The sequence below is a fragment of the Notolepis coatsorum genome (assembly GCF_963971535.1).
Source record: "Notolepis coatsorum genome assembly, chromosome: 20".
Classification (NCBI taxonomy): domain Eukaryota; kingdom Metazoa; phylum Chordata; class Actinopteri; order Aulopiformes; family Paralepididae; genus Notolepis; species Notolepis coatsorum.
The window spans coordinates 19,931,183-19,947,652 of record NC_140184.1 but is presented as its reverse complement, the minus strand read 5'-3'; the positions used below and the strand labels follow the sequence as shown (position 1 = coordinate 19,947,652).

General features: G+C 38.9%; 3 protein-coding genes across 3 annotated transcripts; all 3 read right to left on the bottom strand.

Annotated features, from left to right (window-relative positions):
• Positions 1-3,891: 3,891 nt before the first annotated feature.
• LOC311247103 (hatching enzyme 1.2-like) lies at positions 3,892-4,692 on the bottom strand (the record flags this gene model as incomplete). Its single annotated transcript, XM_084337415.1, has 1 exon — positions 3,892-4,692. One exon carries the CDS (start codon positions 4,690-4,692, stop codon positions 3,892-3,894), a length of 801 nt encoding a protein of 266 aa, XP_084193541.1.
• A 4,614-nt stretch (positions 4,693-9,306) lies between these two features.
• LOC311247055 (hatching enzyme 1.2-like) lies at positions 9,307-10,107 on the bottom strand (the record flags this gene model as incomplete). The annotated part of the gene is made up of 1 exon (XM_084337352.1): positions 9,307-10,107. The coding sequence occupies one exon, from the start codon at positions 10,105-10,107 to the stop codon at positions 9,307-9,309; it is 801 nt and encodes a 266-aa protein (XP_084193478.1).
• Positions 10,108-14,721: 4,614 nt separating this feature from the next.
• LOC311247053 (hatching enzyme 1.2-like) lies at positions 14,722-15,522 on the bottom strand (the record flags this gene model as incomplete). Its single annotated transcript, XM_084337350.1, has 1 exon — positions 14,722-15,522. One exon carries the CDS (start codon positions 15,520-15,522, stop codon positions 14,722-14,724), a length of 801 nt encoding a protein of 266 aa, XP_084193476.1.
• Between the last annotated feature and the right edge of the window lie 948 nt (positions 15,523-16,470).

The following is a 16,470-nucleotide window of genomic DNA, read 5'->3' as shown; positions in this document are numbered from 1 at the left end:
GCCTGAGAGAGTTGAGGACCACTTAAAGTGTAAGGAATGAATAAGGAGCATATTATAATGGTTTGAAACGACCATGTGATAATGGGCTATACAAAAAAACTTGACTATAATGGAAGAATGATTTATTAATTGAGGAGTATAGATGTGAATACTAGTTAATAATTGTTTGCTCAGTTTCAGTCATTCTTTTGCAAGTGTGATGAAAATATATCTTAATCTTTGTATCTGCTCCAAAGGAAAGCAAATCCAAGCCTTTTAACACTAGAATGACCGGAATTACAAAACTATTAGAATGGCCATAGCAGTCATTCTGACCCTTCACATTGCTGGCATACAATTTCCATAATAAATAAAAACCTAGAAATAAATTGATTTGTTAAGTTAGGATAAGAAACATTAGGACACCAATTCTAATGAATTTGATTAATTCAATCGGAATAACACAATGTGTTAGTGCTTACCATAAAATTTGAAAAATATTAAAACAGCTGAAATTTAACTGATTTATAAAACAACTGTTAAGGAATGTTATAGGCCTACCACAGTATATATTAGATATATACTTAAATACTAACAATATCTTTGGTGGGACAGTTTATCTCCTGTCCAATGTAGTGTTGGTCCAAAAAGTAGATAGAATAATATAATAGGCAAATAATATACTGTACTGTCTACTTCTGGTCCAACAACACAGTTGGTGGGAAGGAGATTGGCCTAGATCTTTAACTTATTTTTCTCTGTCTCATAAATTGTGCAGTTATTGTTGCCTCTATAGAACAGTACTGTATGAAAGAGATTGTTTAGCTAGTTAGGCTATTTGATGTTTTAGGCTATAAAGCTGTCTTCCTCCTTTGGTTATAGCAAGGCTGGCTGTTAGACTATTCTTCATGTTAGCCAAAAAACGCAACCAGAAATGACTGGTAGTCAAAGGACACCGGCCTAACCTCCTCAGTGGTTCCCAAACTTTTCAGGCCGGGACCCAGAAAATAAGGCGTCAGAGAGCCGCGGCCCAATGCACATCATCAGGCTTTTTTTTTTTTCTTTTTTTTATGTGACCGATTTTTTAAGCCAAATATCACTTCCATCCTATTAAGTTAGTTCAAGTTAGTTATTCATTTATATGTGCTATTTATGAGAGGGCTAACTTGTTGCAAAATAATAATGATAATAATAATAGCCTCATTAAAATACTATACTATGCTTCGGTTGTTTTCAGCGTTTTATGTGCATAATCTGTTATTTAGTTTGAAATTTCGTTGAAATAAGTAGATTTTTCGTTTTTGTTTATTTATTAAGTTAATATAAAACCATAGAGTCACATTTTAGAATACAATAGAATATAATTTTAGAATACAACTAGAAACACTGTCCTGGCCTGCTTCTAAGTTCAGTGGCCTGACAAAAAAAAATATATATATATTTTTTTTTTGGAAATCATCTCGCGGCCCTCCCGTGGCTGCTCGCGGCCCACCTTTGGGTCGCGACCCCAATTTTGGGAACCAGTCTAGCAGACATGGATGTTCATAGCAAATGTTATGGCAATCTGGCAATAACTTTTCAGATTGGTCTGATGGTGGCACTAGAGGGCATCACCAAAATCGATGGTTACGAATATAACTCTAGTTATATGAGTTAGTTTGCAGCTTCAAAGTTTGCACTGTGGGTAATATCCGTACCGGTATTGGTTAGTGAACATTTGTCTACCTTACAGCCAGCCAATCGTGTACACGGTAATTAAGTAGTAAGATTGGCAAAAAAAACACGCCTCCAAGACTACATTACATGTATATAATGGCCTAATTCTCAGTCTATATTTGGTTCACTAGTTCAGCAAATCTCATAACAGAAGAGGATTCGGAAGCTTGTAGCTTTGGAGCTAGAATTACATTTACAACCATTGTTATATTTTGTTAGCGCTTCACTTCAAAGCTAGCACTCTTGGTAATAGTACAGCGAAGCGAGGCCTGAGGGAGTAGGAGAAAATCATGTCAAAAAAATCACCTTGTTGTTTTTACCTCTTTACACAGAGATGCATTTATTCAGGGTAACCATGTTTTATTGTGAACAACATACACATGTCCTTTACCAATACCAACCAGAATTGTTTAATTTGGAAACATTTGTTGGACACAGGTGGCAAGTGGTTTGATACACATTTGGGCCACATGTTTGTCAAGTGTAAATGGTTTCGTCTACACAAGCCAGATAAGTCACACATACAAGCAAACAATCATCACACCCAAAATAAGTTACTTTGCAGTAAATATGCAATCACATTTAAAAGTTTGACAGTTTGATCTAAAATTGGTGAGCCAGACGTGCAATGTTGAATGTATTAATTTGCATTAATTTGAAGTCAAGTCTCCTGTTAAGCTGTAGCCCTATTTTCTGAAATGTTGCCTAAAGGTACATGCCTAAGTAAATGGAAGATTGCTCCGCTTCTACAAGGTAAATTTATGTATTCCCAGTGTCAGAAATATTGTGTCTGTTACTAGGCTTGAGTAAATTGTAATGAGAAAAAGGAGAATATAAATTATGATTTTATTTTGCATCTGTGCCGGTGAATAACACCATGTTACAATTGCTGTGCTAGAGATTTTGCTCACTGAGCTCATTCAGCACCTTCTTGAGATCAAGTGTACAAAAGATCTAAGCAAATGAATAAAGGGAAGATGATTAAACAGAAGGATTTGTAGATACAGTAATGAATTATAACCAATTTTAATTATAAATTCATATTTGACCTTGAACTTGACCTTGACCTTATTATGGCCAAATCATACATCTATGGATAGGGAAAAGGCTCCTCTTTCCAATGGCAGTGTTAAATCTGGATTTAGTCATTTCCTCACGGTTCTACGATAAAAGAGATATAATTCGAATTCTTTTGATAAATTCTTATTTTCGGTAAATCTTATAAAACATCGGTACAAATTTAAAGATACACTTTGACTGCTGTTTTGATAGGGTTAAGGTCTTTACTCTTGGATACATTTGAAAAAAAAACACAACATTAACGTCTTAACATGCAAGGGCCCACATGCAAGGGCCCACATGTGGGCCCTCTTGACGACCATTCGCAACAAGCCAATTTGCCGACCTCTAGCGGCTCGGCTATGCATTTATTTTAATATAATATACAGATATAATTATAGCCCTATTTGTTTCCTGTCGATTGCCCTTTCAGGTGATAAAATCCGTTCAGCGGTTCTCGAGTTACATGCCGATATGTGAGGCGTGTGCCAAAGTACACATTACCACCCACGACTCCCGGGGCTCTAGCTCCGTCAATCATTTGGCGATCTCAAAAAGATATGGACAGGGTTGTAGCCAATGAGTGTGGCTTTCCAATGATACCCCACATGGGGATCTAATACGGTCTCTATTGATCGATTTATGATAAAGAAAAGCAGGGTCCCCTTATAAGGGGACCTTACAGCTTAACAGGTTTTAACACCACTGAAGCCATTATTATAGTTTCCACCACTGACTTGAATACCTGTGAACAGTTTTCTTTATGGTTTCTGGGTAGGCTATAATGTGGTACTGTAAATAAGATATAAATTATTTGGTCATATAATGAATTGATGTGGGTTTGTGTGTATAATATGTATGTACATGTTTATAAATGTGTAGCTGCTGTATATTTATTTGTACAGTAAAGGAGTGTGTAGGAAGGAAGAGCAAAACAACAATTATTGCCATTCTCTTAACTTTTAATAGAATGCTTTCTGCACATGATTGCATTATTATACCCAAGCACAATATTAAGAATGACCCAGGACATGCTGTAGTAGTACGCATATAAATAAACTACTGCGGTAACTATATATGTGAGCTTTTCTTTTTCTTTCTGTCAAATGTATCGTCTTTAGTAATCGAGTCATCTTCTCAGCAGCCGTAGAGTCGGTTGATCCTCAGAATGTCAATGTCGGACAGATCCTGTCTCTGTCCAATCTGTACATTGGAGTCAGGAATGGGGGTGATGCTGTCCTGTCCGTGCTTGATGGAGAAGGCTGTTCTGCCATAGTGCATGATGGAGGAGTAGTCATAGGGGGTGTCCAGGTTATTGGTGTACTGCCTGTGGAAGTTGTAGGCCATACTAGGGTCAATGTTGCTCCAGTTGATTCGGACATACTGGTCACGATCGGATCTGGTCTGCTCGTGCTGGAAGCCCAGAGCATGGTTGATCTCGTGCTGGATGATACCATGGTAGAGACAGCCCCCTTTGTTCAGAGAGAGCACCTGTCTGCCTCCCGTCCTGCCCAGAGAGGAGAAGCATCCATCTCTGTTCTCAATGCTGATGTAGTCATTCTGGTCATGACGGGGCACAAAGCGGATGCAGGTGTTGTCATGGAAGGTCTTCATGGCATGGTGGATCTTCATCTTGTGCCAGTAAGAGAAGTCACTGCTCATTGTGTATGGAATCATCACAGAGCCGTTGGAGGCCCTCCTCCACAGGCAATTGTTGTACCAACAGTACATGGCGTTTCTGGTTCTGGGTGCCACCAGGTCTCCCTCCACCAGTATCTCCCCGGAGCCATTGTTGGATGACAGAATCCTGGTGCTGAGGTCGAGGTCAGCAGCCTCATGGTCATCCACCTGGAACTCTGCTCCACTTCCTTCTTCCATGAGGGGATAGGCCCGGGAGAGACCAACCAGCAGGAGCAGGAGGAGGCTGAGAGGAATCATCTTCAGGCTCTCTGGTGACCCCTTGGTTCTGGTAGCGGCGGTTCTCTGGATGTCTGCTTGGTCCTGGAGATGATTTTGAGAGACTCCTTGAAGCTTGATGTCTGACTGTTCAGTCCAGAGCCTTTATACTCTCCTCTACAGGTGTGTCTGTTGGTGGATTAAGGGCTTGGGTCCAGACTGCTAGGCCTAAGTAAACTTCTGAAGGGGGGGACTCCATGGACAAACCTACTGTTTCAATATACTTGGCTATTCTTGGTCATTAAAGGGATGACTAGAGTTGCATTACTGGGTGTGATGCAGTTACCAAAGATCACTGTTTAACCACTTTTGTTGTTTTACCGTTTCTCAAAATGAAGGCTTCACATTGTCCTTGGTAAGCTCACTTTACGTCTAGTAGTATACAGGTACATCCTTATTCCTTTGAGATTTCATATTGAAATCCAATATTATTTCCTCCATAAGATATTTATTATTCACGATTCATTCATTCAGTGATTCATCTTAATAAGGTGCCATAAACCAATCAACGATGTTCTGTCCACCAATAAGGTTGAACAATAAGAGACCAATATTCAAACAGAAGCATAAACGCACAAGCTTAAATGTCAGATGCTGATCACCTTTGAGATAACATCAGTAACTCAATAAAGAGAATGAATTAACAAACCTGAAATTAATAAACATTGTGTAGTGTCAACATCTCACAATCAGTTTACAGACAGCACTAGATTGATTGCACTGACAGTTACAGCCTGAGAGAGTTGAGGACCACTTAAAGTGTAAGGAATGAATAAGGAGCATATTATAATGGTTTGAAACGACCATGTGATAATGGGCTATACAAAAAAACTTGACTATAATGGAAGAATGATTTATTAATTGAGGAGTATAGATGTGAATACTAGTTAATAATTGTTTGCTCAGTTTCAGTCATTCTTTTGCAAGTGTGATGAAAATATATCTTAATCTTTGTATCTGCTCCAAAGGAAAGCAAATCCAAGCCTCCTAACACTAGAATGACCGGAATTACAAAACTATTAGAATGGCCATAGCAGTCATTCTGACCCTTCACATTGCTGGCATACAATTTCCATAATAAATAAAAACCTAGAAATAAATTGATTTGTTAAGTTAGGATAAGAAACATTAGGACACCAATTCTAATGAATTTGATTAATTCAATCGGAATAACACAATGTGTTAGTGCTTACCATAAAATTAGAAAAATATTAAAACAGCTGAAATTTAACTGATTTATAAAACAACTGTTAAGGAATGTTATAGGCCTACCACAGTATTAAATACTAACAATATCTTTGGTGGGACAGTTTATCTCCTGTCCAATGTAGTGTTGGTCCAAAAAGTAGATAGAATAATATAATAGGCAAATAATATACTGTACTGTCTACTTCTGGTCCAACAACACAGTTGGTGGGAAGGAGATTGGCCTAGATCTTTAACTTATTTTTCTCTGTCTCATAAATTGTGCAGTTATTGTTGCCTCTATAGAACAGTACTGTATGAAAGAGATTGTTTAGCTAGTTAGGCTATTTGATGTTTTAGGCTATAAAGCTGTCTTCCTCCTTTGGTTATAGCAAGGCTGGCTGTTAGACTATTCTTCATGTTAGCCAAAAAACGCAACCAGAAATGACTGGTAGTCAAAGGACACCGGCCTAACCTCCTCAGGGGTTCCCAAAACCCAGAAAATAAGGCGTCAGAGAGCCGCGGCCCAATGCACATCATCAGGCTTTTTTTTTTTCTTTTTTTTTTTATGTGACCGATTTTTTAAGCCAAATATCACTTCAATCCTATTAAGTTAGTTCAAGTTAGTTATTCATTTATATGTGCTATTTATGAGAGGGCTAACTTGTTGCAAAATAATAATGATAATAATAATAGCCTCATTAAAATACTATACTATGCTTCGGTTGTTTTCAGCGTTTTATGTGCATAATCTGTTATTTAGTTTGAAATTTCGTTGAAATAAGTAGATTTTTCGTTTTTGTTTATTTATTAAGTTAATATAAAACCATAGAGTCACATTTTAGAATACAATAGAATAGAATTTTAGAATACAACTAGAAACACTGTCCTGGCCTGCTTCTAAGTTCAGTGGCCTGACAAAAAAAAAATATATATATATATTTTTTCTTTGGAAATCATCTCGCGGCCCTCCCGTGGCTGCTCGCGGCCCACCTTTGGGTCGCGACCCCAACTTTGGGAACCAGTCTAGCAGACATGGATGTTCATAGCAAATGTTATGGCAATCTGGCAATAACTTTTCAGATTGGTCTGATGGTGGCACTAGAGGGCATCACCAAAATCGATGGTTACGAATATAACTCTAGTTATATGAGTTAGTTTGCAGCTTCAAAGTTTGCACTGTGGGTAATATCCGTACCGGTATTGGTTAGTGAACATTTGTCTACCTTACAGCCAGCCAATCGTGTACACGGTAATTAAGTAGTAAGATTGGCAAAAAAACACGCCTCCAAGACTACATTACATGTATATAATGGCCTAATTCTCAGTCTATATTTGGTTCACTAGTTCAGCAAATCTCATAACAGAAGAGGATTTGGAAGCTTGTAGCTTTGGAGCTAGAATTACATTTACAACCATTGTTATATTTTGTTAGCGCTTCACTTCAAAGCTAGCACTCTTGGTAATAGTACAGCGAAGCGAGGCCTGAGGGAGTAGGAGAAAATCATGTCAAAAAAATCACCTTGTTGTTTTTACCTCTTTACACAGAGATGCATTTATTCAGGGTAACCATGTTTTATTGTGAACAACATACACATGTCCTTTACCAATACCAACCAGAATTGTTTAATTTGGAAACATTTGTTGGACACAGGTGGCAAGTGGTTTGATACACATTTGGGCCACATGTTTGTCAAGTGTAAATGGTTTCGTCTACACAAGCCAGATAAGTCACACATACAAGCAAACAATCATCACACCCAAAATAAGTTACTTTGCAGTAAATATGCAATCACATTTAAAAGTTTGACAATTTGATCTAAAATTGGTGAGCCAGACGTGCAACGTTGAATGTATTAATTTGCATTAATTTGAAGTCAAGTCTCCTGTTAAGCTGTAGCCCTATTTTCTGAAATTTTGCCTAAAGGTACATGCCTAAGTAAATGGAAGATTGCTCCGCTTCTACAAGGTAAATTTATGTATTCCCAGTGTCAGAAATATTGTGTCTGTTACTAGGCTTGAGTAAATTGTAATGAGAAAAAGGAGAATATAAATTATGATTTTATTTTGCATCTGTGCCGGTGAATAACACCATGTTACAATTGCTGTGCTAGAGATTTTGCTCACTGAGCTCATTCAGCACCTTCTTGAGATCAAGTGTACAAAAGATCTAAGCAAATGAATAAAGGGAAGATGATTAAACAGAAGGATTTGTAGATACAGTAATGAATTATAACCAATTTTAATTATAAATTCATATTTGACCTTGAACTTGACCTTGACCTTATTATGGCCAAATCATACATCTATGGATAGGGAAAAGGCTCCTCTTTCCAATGGCAGTGTTAAATCTGGATTTAGTCATTTCCTCACGGTTCTACGATAAAAGAGATATAATTCGAATTCTTTTGATAAATTCTTATTTTCGGTAAATCTTATAAAACATCGGTACAAATTTAAAGATACACTTTGACTGCTGTTTTGATAGGGTTAAGGTCTTTACTCTTGGATACATTTGAAAAAAAACACAACATTAACGTCTTAACATGCAAGGGCCCACATGCAAGGGCCCACATGTGGGCCCTCTTGACGACCATTCGCAACAAGCCAATTTGCCGACCTCTAGCGGCTCGGCTATGCATTTATTTTAATATAATATAAAGATATCATTATAGCCCTATTTGTTTCCTGTCGATTGCCCTTTCAGGTGATAAAATCCGTTCAGCGGTTCTCGAGTTACATGCCGATATGTGAGGCGTGTGCCAAAGTACACATTACCACCCACGACTCCCGGGGCTCTAGCTCCGTCAATCATTTGGCGATCTCAAAAAGATATGGACAGGGTTGTAGCCAATGAGTGTGGCTTTCCAATGATACCCCACATGGGGATCTAATACGGTCTCTATTGATCGATTTATGATAAAGAAAAGCAGGGTCCCCTTATAAGGGGACCTTACAGCTTAACAGGTTTTAACACCACTGAAGCCATTATTATAGTTTCCACCACTGACTTGAATACCTGTGAACAGTTTTCTTTATGGTTTCTGGGTAGGCTATAATGTGGTACTGTAAATAAGATATAAATTATTTGGTCATATAATGAATTGATGTGGGTTTGTGTGTATAATATGTATGTACATGTTTATAAATGTGTAGCTGCTGTATATTTATTTGTACAGTAAAGGAGTGTGTAGGAAGGAAGAGCAAAACAACAATTATTGCCATTCTCTTAACTTTTAATAGAATGCTTTCTGCACATGATTGCATTATTATACCCAAGCACAATATTAAGAATGACCCAGGACATGCTGTAGTAGTACGCATATAAATAAACTACTGCGGTAACTATATATGTGAGCTTTTCTTTTTCTTTCTGTCAAATGTATCGTCTTTAGTAATCGAGTCATCTTCTCAGCAGCCGTAGAGTCGGTTGATCCTCAGAATGTCAATGTCGGACAGATCCTGTCTCTGTCCAATCTGCACATTGGAGTCAGGAATGGGGGTGATGCTGTCCTGTCCGTGCTTGATGGAGAAGGCTGTTCTGCCATAGTGCATGATGGAGGAGTAGTCATAGGGGGTGTCCAGGTTATTGGTGTACTGCCTGTGGAAGTTGTAGGCCATACTAGGGTCAATGTTGCTCCAGTTGATTCGGACATACTGGTCACGATCGGATCTGGTCTGCTCGTGCTGGAAGCCCAGAGCATGGTTGATCTCGTGCTGGATGATACCATGGTAGAGACAGCCCCCTTTGTTCAGAGAGAGCACCTGTCTGCCTCCCGTCCTGCCCAGAGAGGAGAAGCATCCATCTCTGTTCTCAATGCTGATGTAGTCATTCTGGTCATGACGGGGCACAAAGCGGATGCAGGTGTTGTCATGGAAGGTCTTCATGGCATGGTGGATCTTCATCTTGTGCCAGTAAGAGAAGTCACTGCTCATTGTGTATGGAATCATCACAGAGCCGTTGGAGGCCCTCCTCCACAGGCAATTGTTGTACCAACAGTACATGGCGTTTCTGGTTCTGGGTGCCACCAGGTCTCCCTCCACCAGTATCTCCCCGGAGCCATTGTTGGATGACAGAATCCTGGTGCTGAGGTCGAGGTCAGCAGCCTCATGGTCATCCACCTGGAACTCTGCTCCACTTCCTTCTTCCATGAGGGGGTAGGCCCGGGAGAGACCAACCAGCAGGAGCAGGAGGAGGCTGAGAGGAATCATCTTCAGGCTCTCTGGTGACCCCTTGGTTCTGGTAGCGGCGGTTCTCTGGATGTCTGCTTGGTCCTGGAGATGATTTTGAGAGACTCCTTGAAGCTTGATGTCTGACTGTTCAGTCCAGAGCCTTTATACTCTCCTCTACAGGTGTGTCTGTTGGTGGATTAAGGGCTTGGGTCCAGACTGCTAGGCCTAAGTAAACTTCTGAAGGGGGGGACTCCATGGACAAACCTACTGTTTCAATATACTTGGCTATTCTTGGTCATTAAAGGGATGACTAGAGTTGCATTACTGGGTGTGATGCAGTTACCAAAGATCACTGTTTAACCACTTTTGTTGTTTTACCGTTTCTCAAAATGAAGGCTTCACATTGTCCTTGGTAAGCTCACTTTACGTCTAGTAGTATACAGGTACATCCTTATTCCTTTGAGATTTCATATTGAAATCCAATATTATTTCCTCCATAAGATATTTATTATTCACGATTCATTCATTCAGTGATTCATCTTAATAAGGTGCCATAAACCAATCAACGATGTTCTGTCCACCAATAAGGTTGAACAATAAGAGACCAATATTCAAACAGAAGCATAAACGCACAAGCTTAAATGTCAGATGCTGATCACCTTTGAGATAACATCAGTAACTCAATAAAGAGAATGAATTAACAACCCTGAAATTAATAAACATCATGTAGTGTCAACATCTCACAATCAGTTTACAGACAGCACTAGATTGATTGCACTGACAGTTACAGCCTGAGAGAGTTGAGGACCACTTAAAGTGTAAGGAATGAATAAGGAGCATATTATAATGGTTTGAAACGACCATGTGATAATGGGCTATACAAAAAAACTTGACTATAATGGAAGAATGATTTATTAATTGAGGAGTATAGATGTGAATACTAGTTAATAATTGTTTGCTCAGTTTCAGTCATTCTTTTGCAAGTGTGATGAAAATATATCTTAATCTTTGTATCTGCTCCAAAGGAAAGCAAATCCAAGCCTCCTAACACTAGAATGACCGGAATTACAAAACTATTAGAATGGCCATAGCAGTCATTCTGACCCTTCACATTGCTGGCATACAATTTCCATAATAAATAAAAACCTAGAAATAAATTGATTTGTTAAGTTAGGATAAGAAACATTAGGACACCAATTCTAATGAATTTGATTAATTCAATCGGAATAACACAATGTGTTAGTGCTTACCATAAAATTAGAAAAATATTAAAACAGCTGAAATTTAACTGATTTATAAAACAACTGTTAAGGAATGTTATAGGCCTACCACAGTATTAAATACTAACAATATCTTTGGTGGGACAGTTTATCTCCTGTCCAATGTAGTGTTGGTCCAAAAAGTAGATAGAATAATATAATAGGCAAATAATATACTGTACTGTCTACTTCTGGTCCAACAACACAGTTGGTGGGAAGGAGATTGGCCTAGATCTTTAACTTATTTTTCTCTGTCTCATAAATTGTGCAGTTATTGTTGCCTCTATAGAACAGTACTGTATGAAAGAGATTGTTTAGCTAGTTAGGCTATTTGATGTTTTAGGCTATAAAGCTGTCTTCCTCCTTTGGTTATAGCAAGGCTGGCTGTTAGACTATTCTTCATGTTAGCCAAAAAACGCAACCAGAAATGACTGGTAGTCAAAGGACACCGGCCTAACCTCCTCAGGGGTTCCCAAAACCCAGAAAATAAGGCGTCAGAGAGCCGCGGCCCAATGCACATCATCAGGCTTTTTTTTTTTCTTTTTTTTTTTATGTGACCGATTTTTTAAGCCAAATATCACTTCAATCCTATTAAGTTAGTTCAAGTTAGTTATTCATTTATATGTGCTATTTATGAGAGGGCTAACTTGTTGCAAAATAATAATGATAATAATAATAGCCTCATTAAAATACTATACTATGCTTCGGTTGTTTTCAGCGTTTTATGTGCATAATCTGTTATTTAGTTTGAAATTTCGTTGAAATAAGTAGATTTTTAGTTTTTGTTTATTTATTAAGTTAATATAAAACCATAGAGTCACATTTTAGAATACAATAGAATAGAATTTTAGAATACAACTAGAAACACTGTCCTGGCCTGCTTCTAAGTTCAGTGGCCTGACAAAAAAAAAATATATATATATATTTTTTCTTTGGAAATCATCTCGCGGCCCTCCCGTGGCTGCTCGCGGCCCACCTTTGGGTCGCGACCCCAACTTTGGGAACCAGTCTAGCAGACATGGATGTTCATAGCAAATGTTATGGCAATCTGGCAATAACTTTTCAGATTGGTCTGATGGTGGCACTAGAGGGCATCACCAAAATCGATGGTTACGAATATAACTCTAGTTATATGAGTTAGTTTGCAGCTTCAAAGTTTGCACTGTGGGTAATATCCGTACCGGTATTGGTTAGTGAACATTTGTCTACCTTACAGCCAGCCAATCGTGTACACGGTAATTAAGTAGTAAGATTGGCAAAAAAACACGCCTCCAAGACTACATTACATGTATATAATGGCCTAATTCTCAGTCTATATTTGGTTCACTAGTTCAGCAAATCTCATAACAGAAGAGGATTTGGAAGCTTGTAGCTTTGGAGCTAGAATTACATTTACAACCATTGTTATATTTTGTTAGCGCTTCACTTCAAAGCTAGCACTCTTGGTAATAGTACAGCGAAGCGAGGCCTGAGGGAGTAGGAGAAAATCATGTCAAAAAAATCACCTTGTTGTTTTTACCTCTTTACACAGAGATGCATTTATTCAGGGTAACCATGTTTTATTGTGAACAACATACACATGTCCTTTACCAATACCAACCAGAATTGTTTAATTTGGAAACATTTGTTGGACACAGGTGGCAAGTGGTTTGATACACATTTGGGCCACATGTTTGTCAAGTGTAAATGGTTTCGTCTACACAAGCCAGATAAGTCACACATACAAGCAAACAATCATCACACCCAAAATAAGTTACTTTGCAGTAAATATGCAATCACATTTAAAAGTTTGACAATTTGATCTAAAATTGGTGAGCCAGACGTGCAACGTTGAATGTATTAATTTGCATTAATTTGAAGTCAAGTCTCCTGTTAAGCTGTAGCCCTATTTTCTGAAATTTTGCCTAAAGGTACATGCCTAAGTAAATGGAAGATTGCTCCGCTTCTACAAGGTAAATTTATGTATTCCCAGTGTCAGAAATATTGTGTCTGTTACTAGGCTTGAGTAAATTGTAATGAGAAAAAGGAGAATATAAATTATGATTTTATTTTGCATCTGTGCCGGTGAATAACACCATGTTACAATTGCTGTGCTAGAGATTTTGCTCACTGAGCTCATTCAGCACCTTCTTGAGATCAAGTGTACAAAAGATCTAAGCAAATGAATAAAGGGAAGATGATTAAACAGAAGGATTTGTAGATACAGTAATGAATTATAACCAATTTTAATTATAAATTCATATTTGACCTTGAACTTGACCTTGACCTTATTATGGCCAAATCATACATCTATGGATAGGGAAAAGGCTCCTCTTTCCAATGGCAGTGTTAAATCTGGATTTAGTCATTTCCTCACGGTTCTACGATAAAAGAGATATAATTCGAATTCTTTTGATAAATTCTTATTTTCGGTAAATCTTATAAAACATCGGTACAAATTTAAAGATACACTTTGACTGCTGTTTTGATAGGGTTAAGGTCTTTACTCTTGGATACATTTGAAAAAAAACACAACATTAACGTCTTAACATGCAAGGGCCCACATGCAAGGGCCCACATGTGGGCCCTCTTGACGACCATTCGCAACAAGCCAATTTGCCGACCTCTAGCGGCTCGGCTATGCATTTATTTTAATATAATATAAAGATATCATTATAGCCCTATTTGTTTCCTGTCGATTGCCCTTTCAGGTGATAAAATCCGTTCAGCGGTTCTCGAGTTACATGCCGATATGTGAGGCGTGTGCCAAAGTACACATTACCACCCACGACTCCCGGGGCTCTAGCTCCGTCAATCATTTGGCGATCTCAAAAAGATATGGACAGGGTTGTAGCCAATGAGTGTGGCTTTCCAATGATACCCCACATGGGGATCTAATACGGTCTCTATTGATCGATTTATGATAAAGAAAAGCAGGGTCCCCTTATAAGGGGACCTTACAGCTTAACAGGTTTTAACACCACTGAAGCCATTATTATAGTTTCCACCACTGACTTGAATACCTGTGAACAGTTTTCTTTATGGTTTCTGGGTAGGCTATAATGTGGTACTGTAAATAAGATATAAATTATTTGGTCATATAATGAATTGATGTGGGTTTGTGTGTATAATATGTATGTACATGTTTATAAATGTGTAGCTGCTGTATATTTATTTGTACAGTAAAGGAGTGTGTAGGAAGGAAGAGCAAAACAACAATTATTGCCATTCTCTTAACTTTTAATAGAATGCTTTCTGCACATGATTGCATTATTATACCCAAGCACAATATTAAGAATGACCCAGGACATGCTGTAGTAGTACGCATATAAATAAACTACTGCGGTAACTATATATGTGAGCTTTTCTTTTTCTTTCTGTCAAATGTATCGTCTTTAGTAATCGAGTCATCTTCTCAGCAGCCGTAGAGTCGGTTGATCCTCAGAATGTCAATGTCGGACAGATCCTGTCTCTGTCCAATCTGCACATTGGAGTCAGGAATGGGGGTGATGCTGTCCTGTCCGTGCTTGATGGAGAAGGCTGTTCTGCCATAGTGCATGATGGAGGAGTAGTCATAGGGGGTGTCCAGGTTATTGGTGTACTGCCTGTGGAAGTTGTAGGCCATACTAGGGTCAATGTTGCTCCAGTTGATTCGGACATACTGGTCACGATCGGATCTGGTCTGCTCGTGCTGGAAGCCCAGAGCATGGTTGATCTCGTGCTGGATGATACCATGGTAGAGACAGCCCCCTTTGTTCAGAGAGAGCACCTGTCTGCCTCCCGTCCTGCCCAGAGAGGAGAAGCATCCATCTCTGTTCTCAATGCTGATGTAGTCATTCTGGTCATGACGGGGCACAAAGCGGATGCAGGTGTTGTCATGGAAGGTCTTCATGGCATGGTGGATCTTCATCTTGTGCCAGTAAGAGAAGTCACTGCTCATTGTGTATGGAATCATCACAGAGCCGTTGGAGGCCCTCCTCCACAGGCAATTGTTGTACCAACAGTACATGGCGTTTCTGGTTCTGGGTGCCACCAGGTCTCCCTCCACCAGTATCTCCCCGGAGCCATTGTTGGATGACAGAATCCTGGTGCTGAGGTCGAGGTCAGCAGCCTCATGGTCATCCACCTGGAACTCTGCTCCACTTCCTTCTTCCATGAGGGGGTAGGCCCGGGAGAGACCAACCAGCAGGAGCAGGAGGAGGCTGAGAGGAATCATCTTCAGGCTCTCTGGTGACCCCTTGGTTCTGGTAGCGGCGGTTCTCTGGATGTCTGCTTGGTCCTGGAGATGATTTTGAGAGACTCCTTGAAGCTTGATGTCTGACTGTTCAGTCCAGAGCCTTTATACTCTCCTCTACAGGTGTGTCTGTTGGTGGATTAAGGGCTTGGGTCCAGACTGCTAGGCCTAAGTAAACTTCTGAAGGGGGGGACTCCATGGACAAACCTACTGTTTCAATATACTTGGCTATTCTTGGTCATTAAAGGGATGACTAGAGTTGCATTACTGGGTGTGATGCAGTTACCAAAGATCACTGTTTAACCACTTTTGTTGTTTTACCGTTTCTCAAAATGAAGGCTTCACATTGTCCTTGGTAAGCTCACTTTACGTCTAGTAGTATACAGGTACATCCTTATTCCTTTGAGATTTCATATTGAAATCCAATATTATTTCCTCCATAAGATATTTATTATTCACGATTCATTCATTCAGTGATTCATCTTAATAAGGTGCCATAAACCAATCAACGATGTTCTGTCCACCAATAAGGTTGAACAATAAGAGACCAATATTCAAACAGAAGCATAAACGCACAAGCTTAAATGTCAGATGCTGATCACCTTTGAGATAACATCAGTAACTCAATAAAGAGAATGAATTAACAACCCTGAAATTAATAAACATCATGTAGTGTCAACATCTCACAATCAGTTTACAGACAGCACTAGATTGATTGCACTGACAGTTACAGCCTGAGAGAGTTGAGGACCACTTAAAGTGTAAGGAATGAATAAGGAGCATATTATAATGGTTTGAAACGACCATGTGATAATGGGCTATACAAAAAAACTTGACTATAATGGAAGAATGATTTATTAATTGAGGAGTATAGATGTGAATACTAGTTAATAATTGTTTGCTCAGTTTCAGTCATTCTTTTGCAAGTGT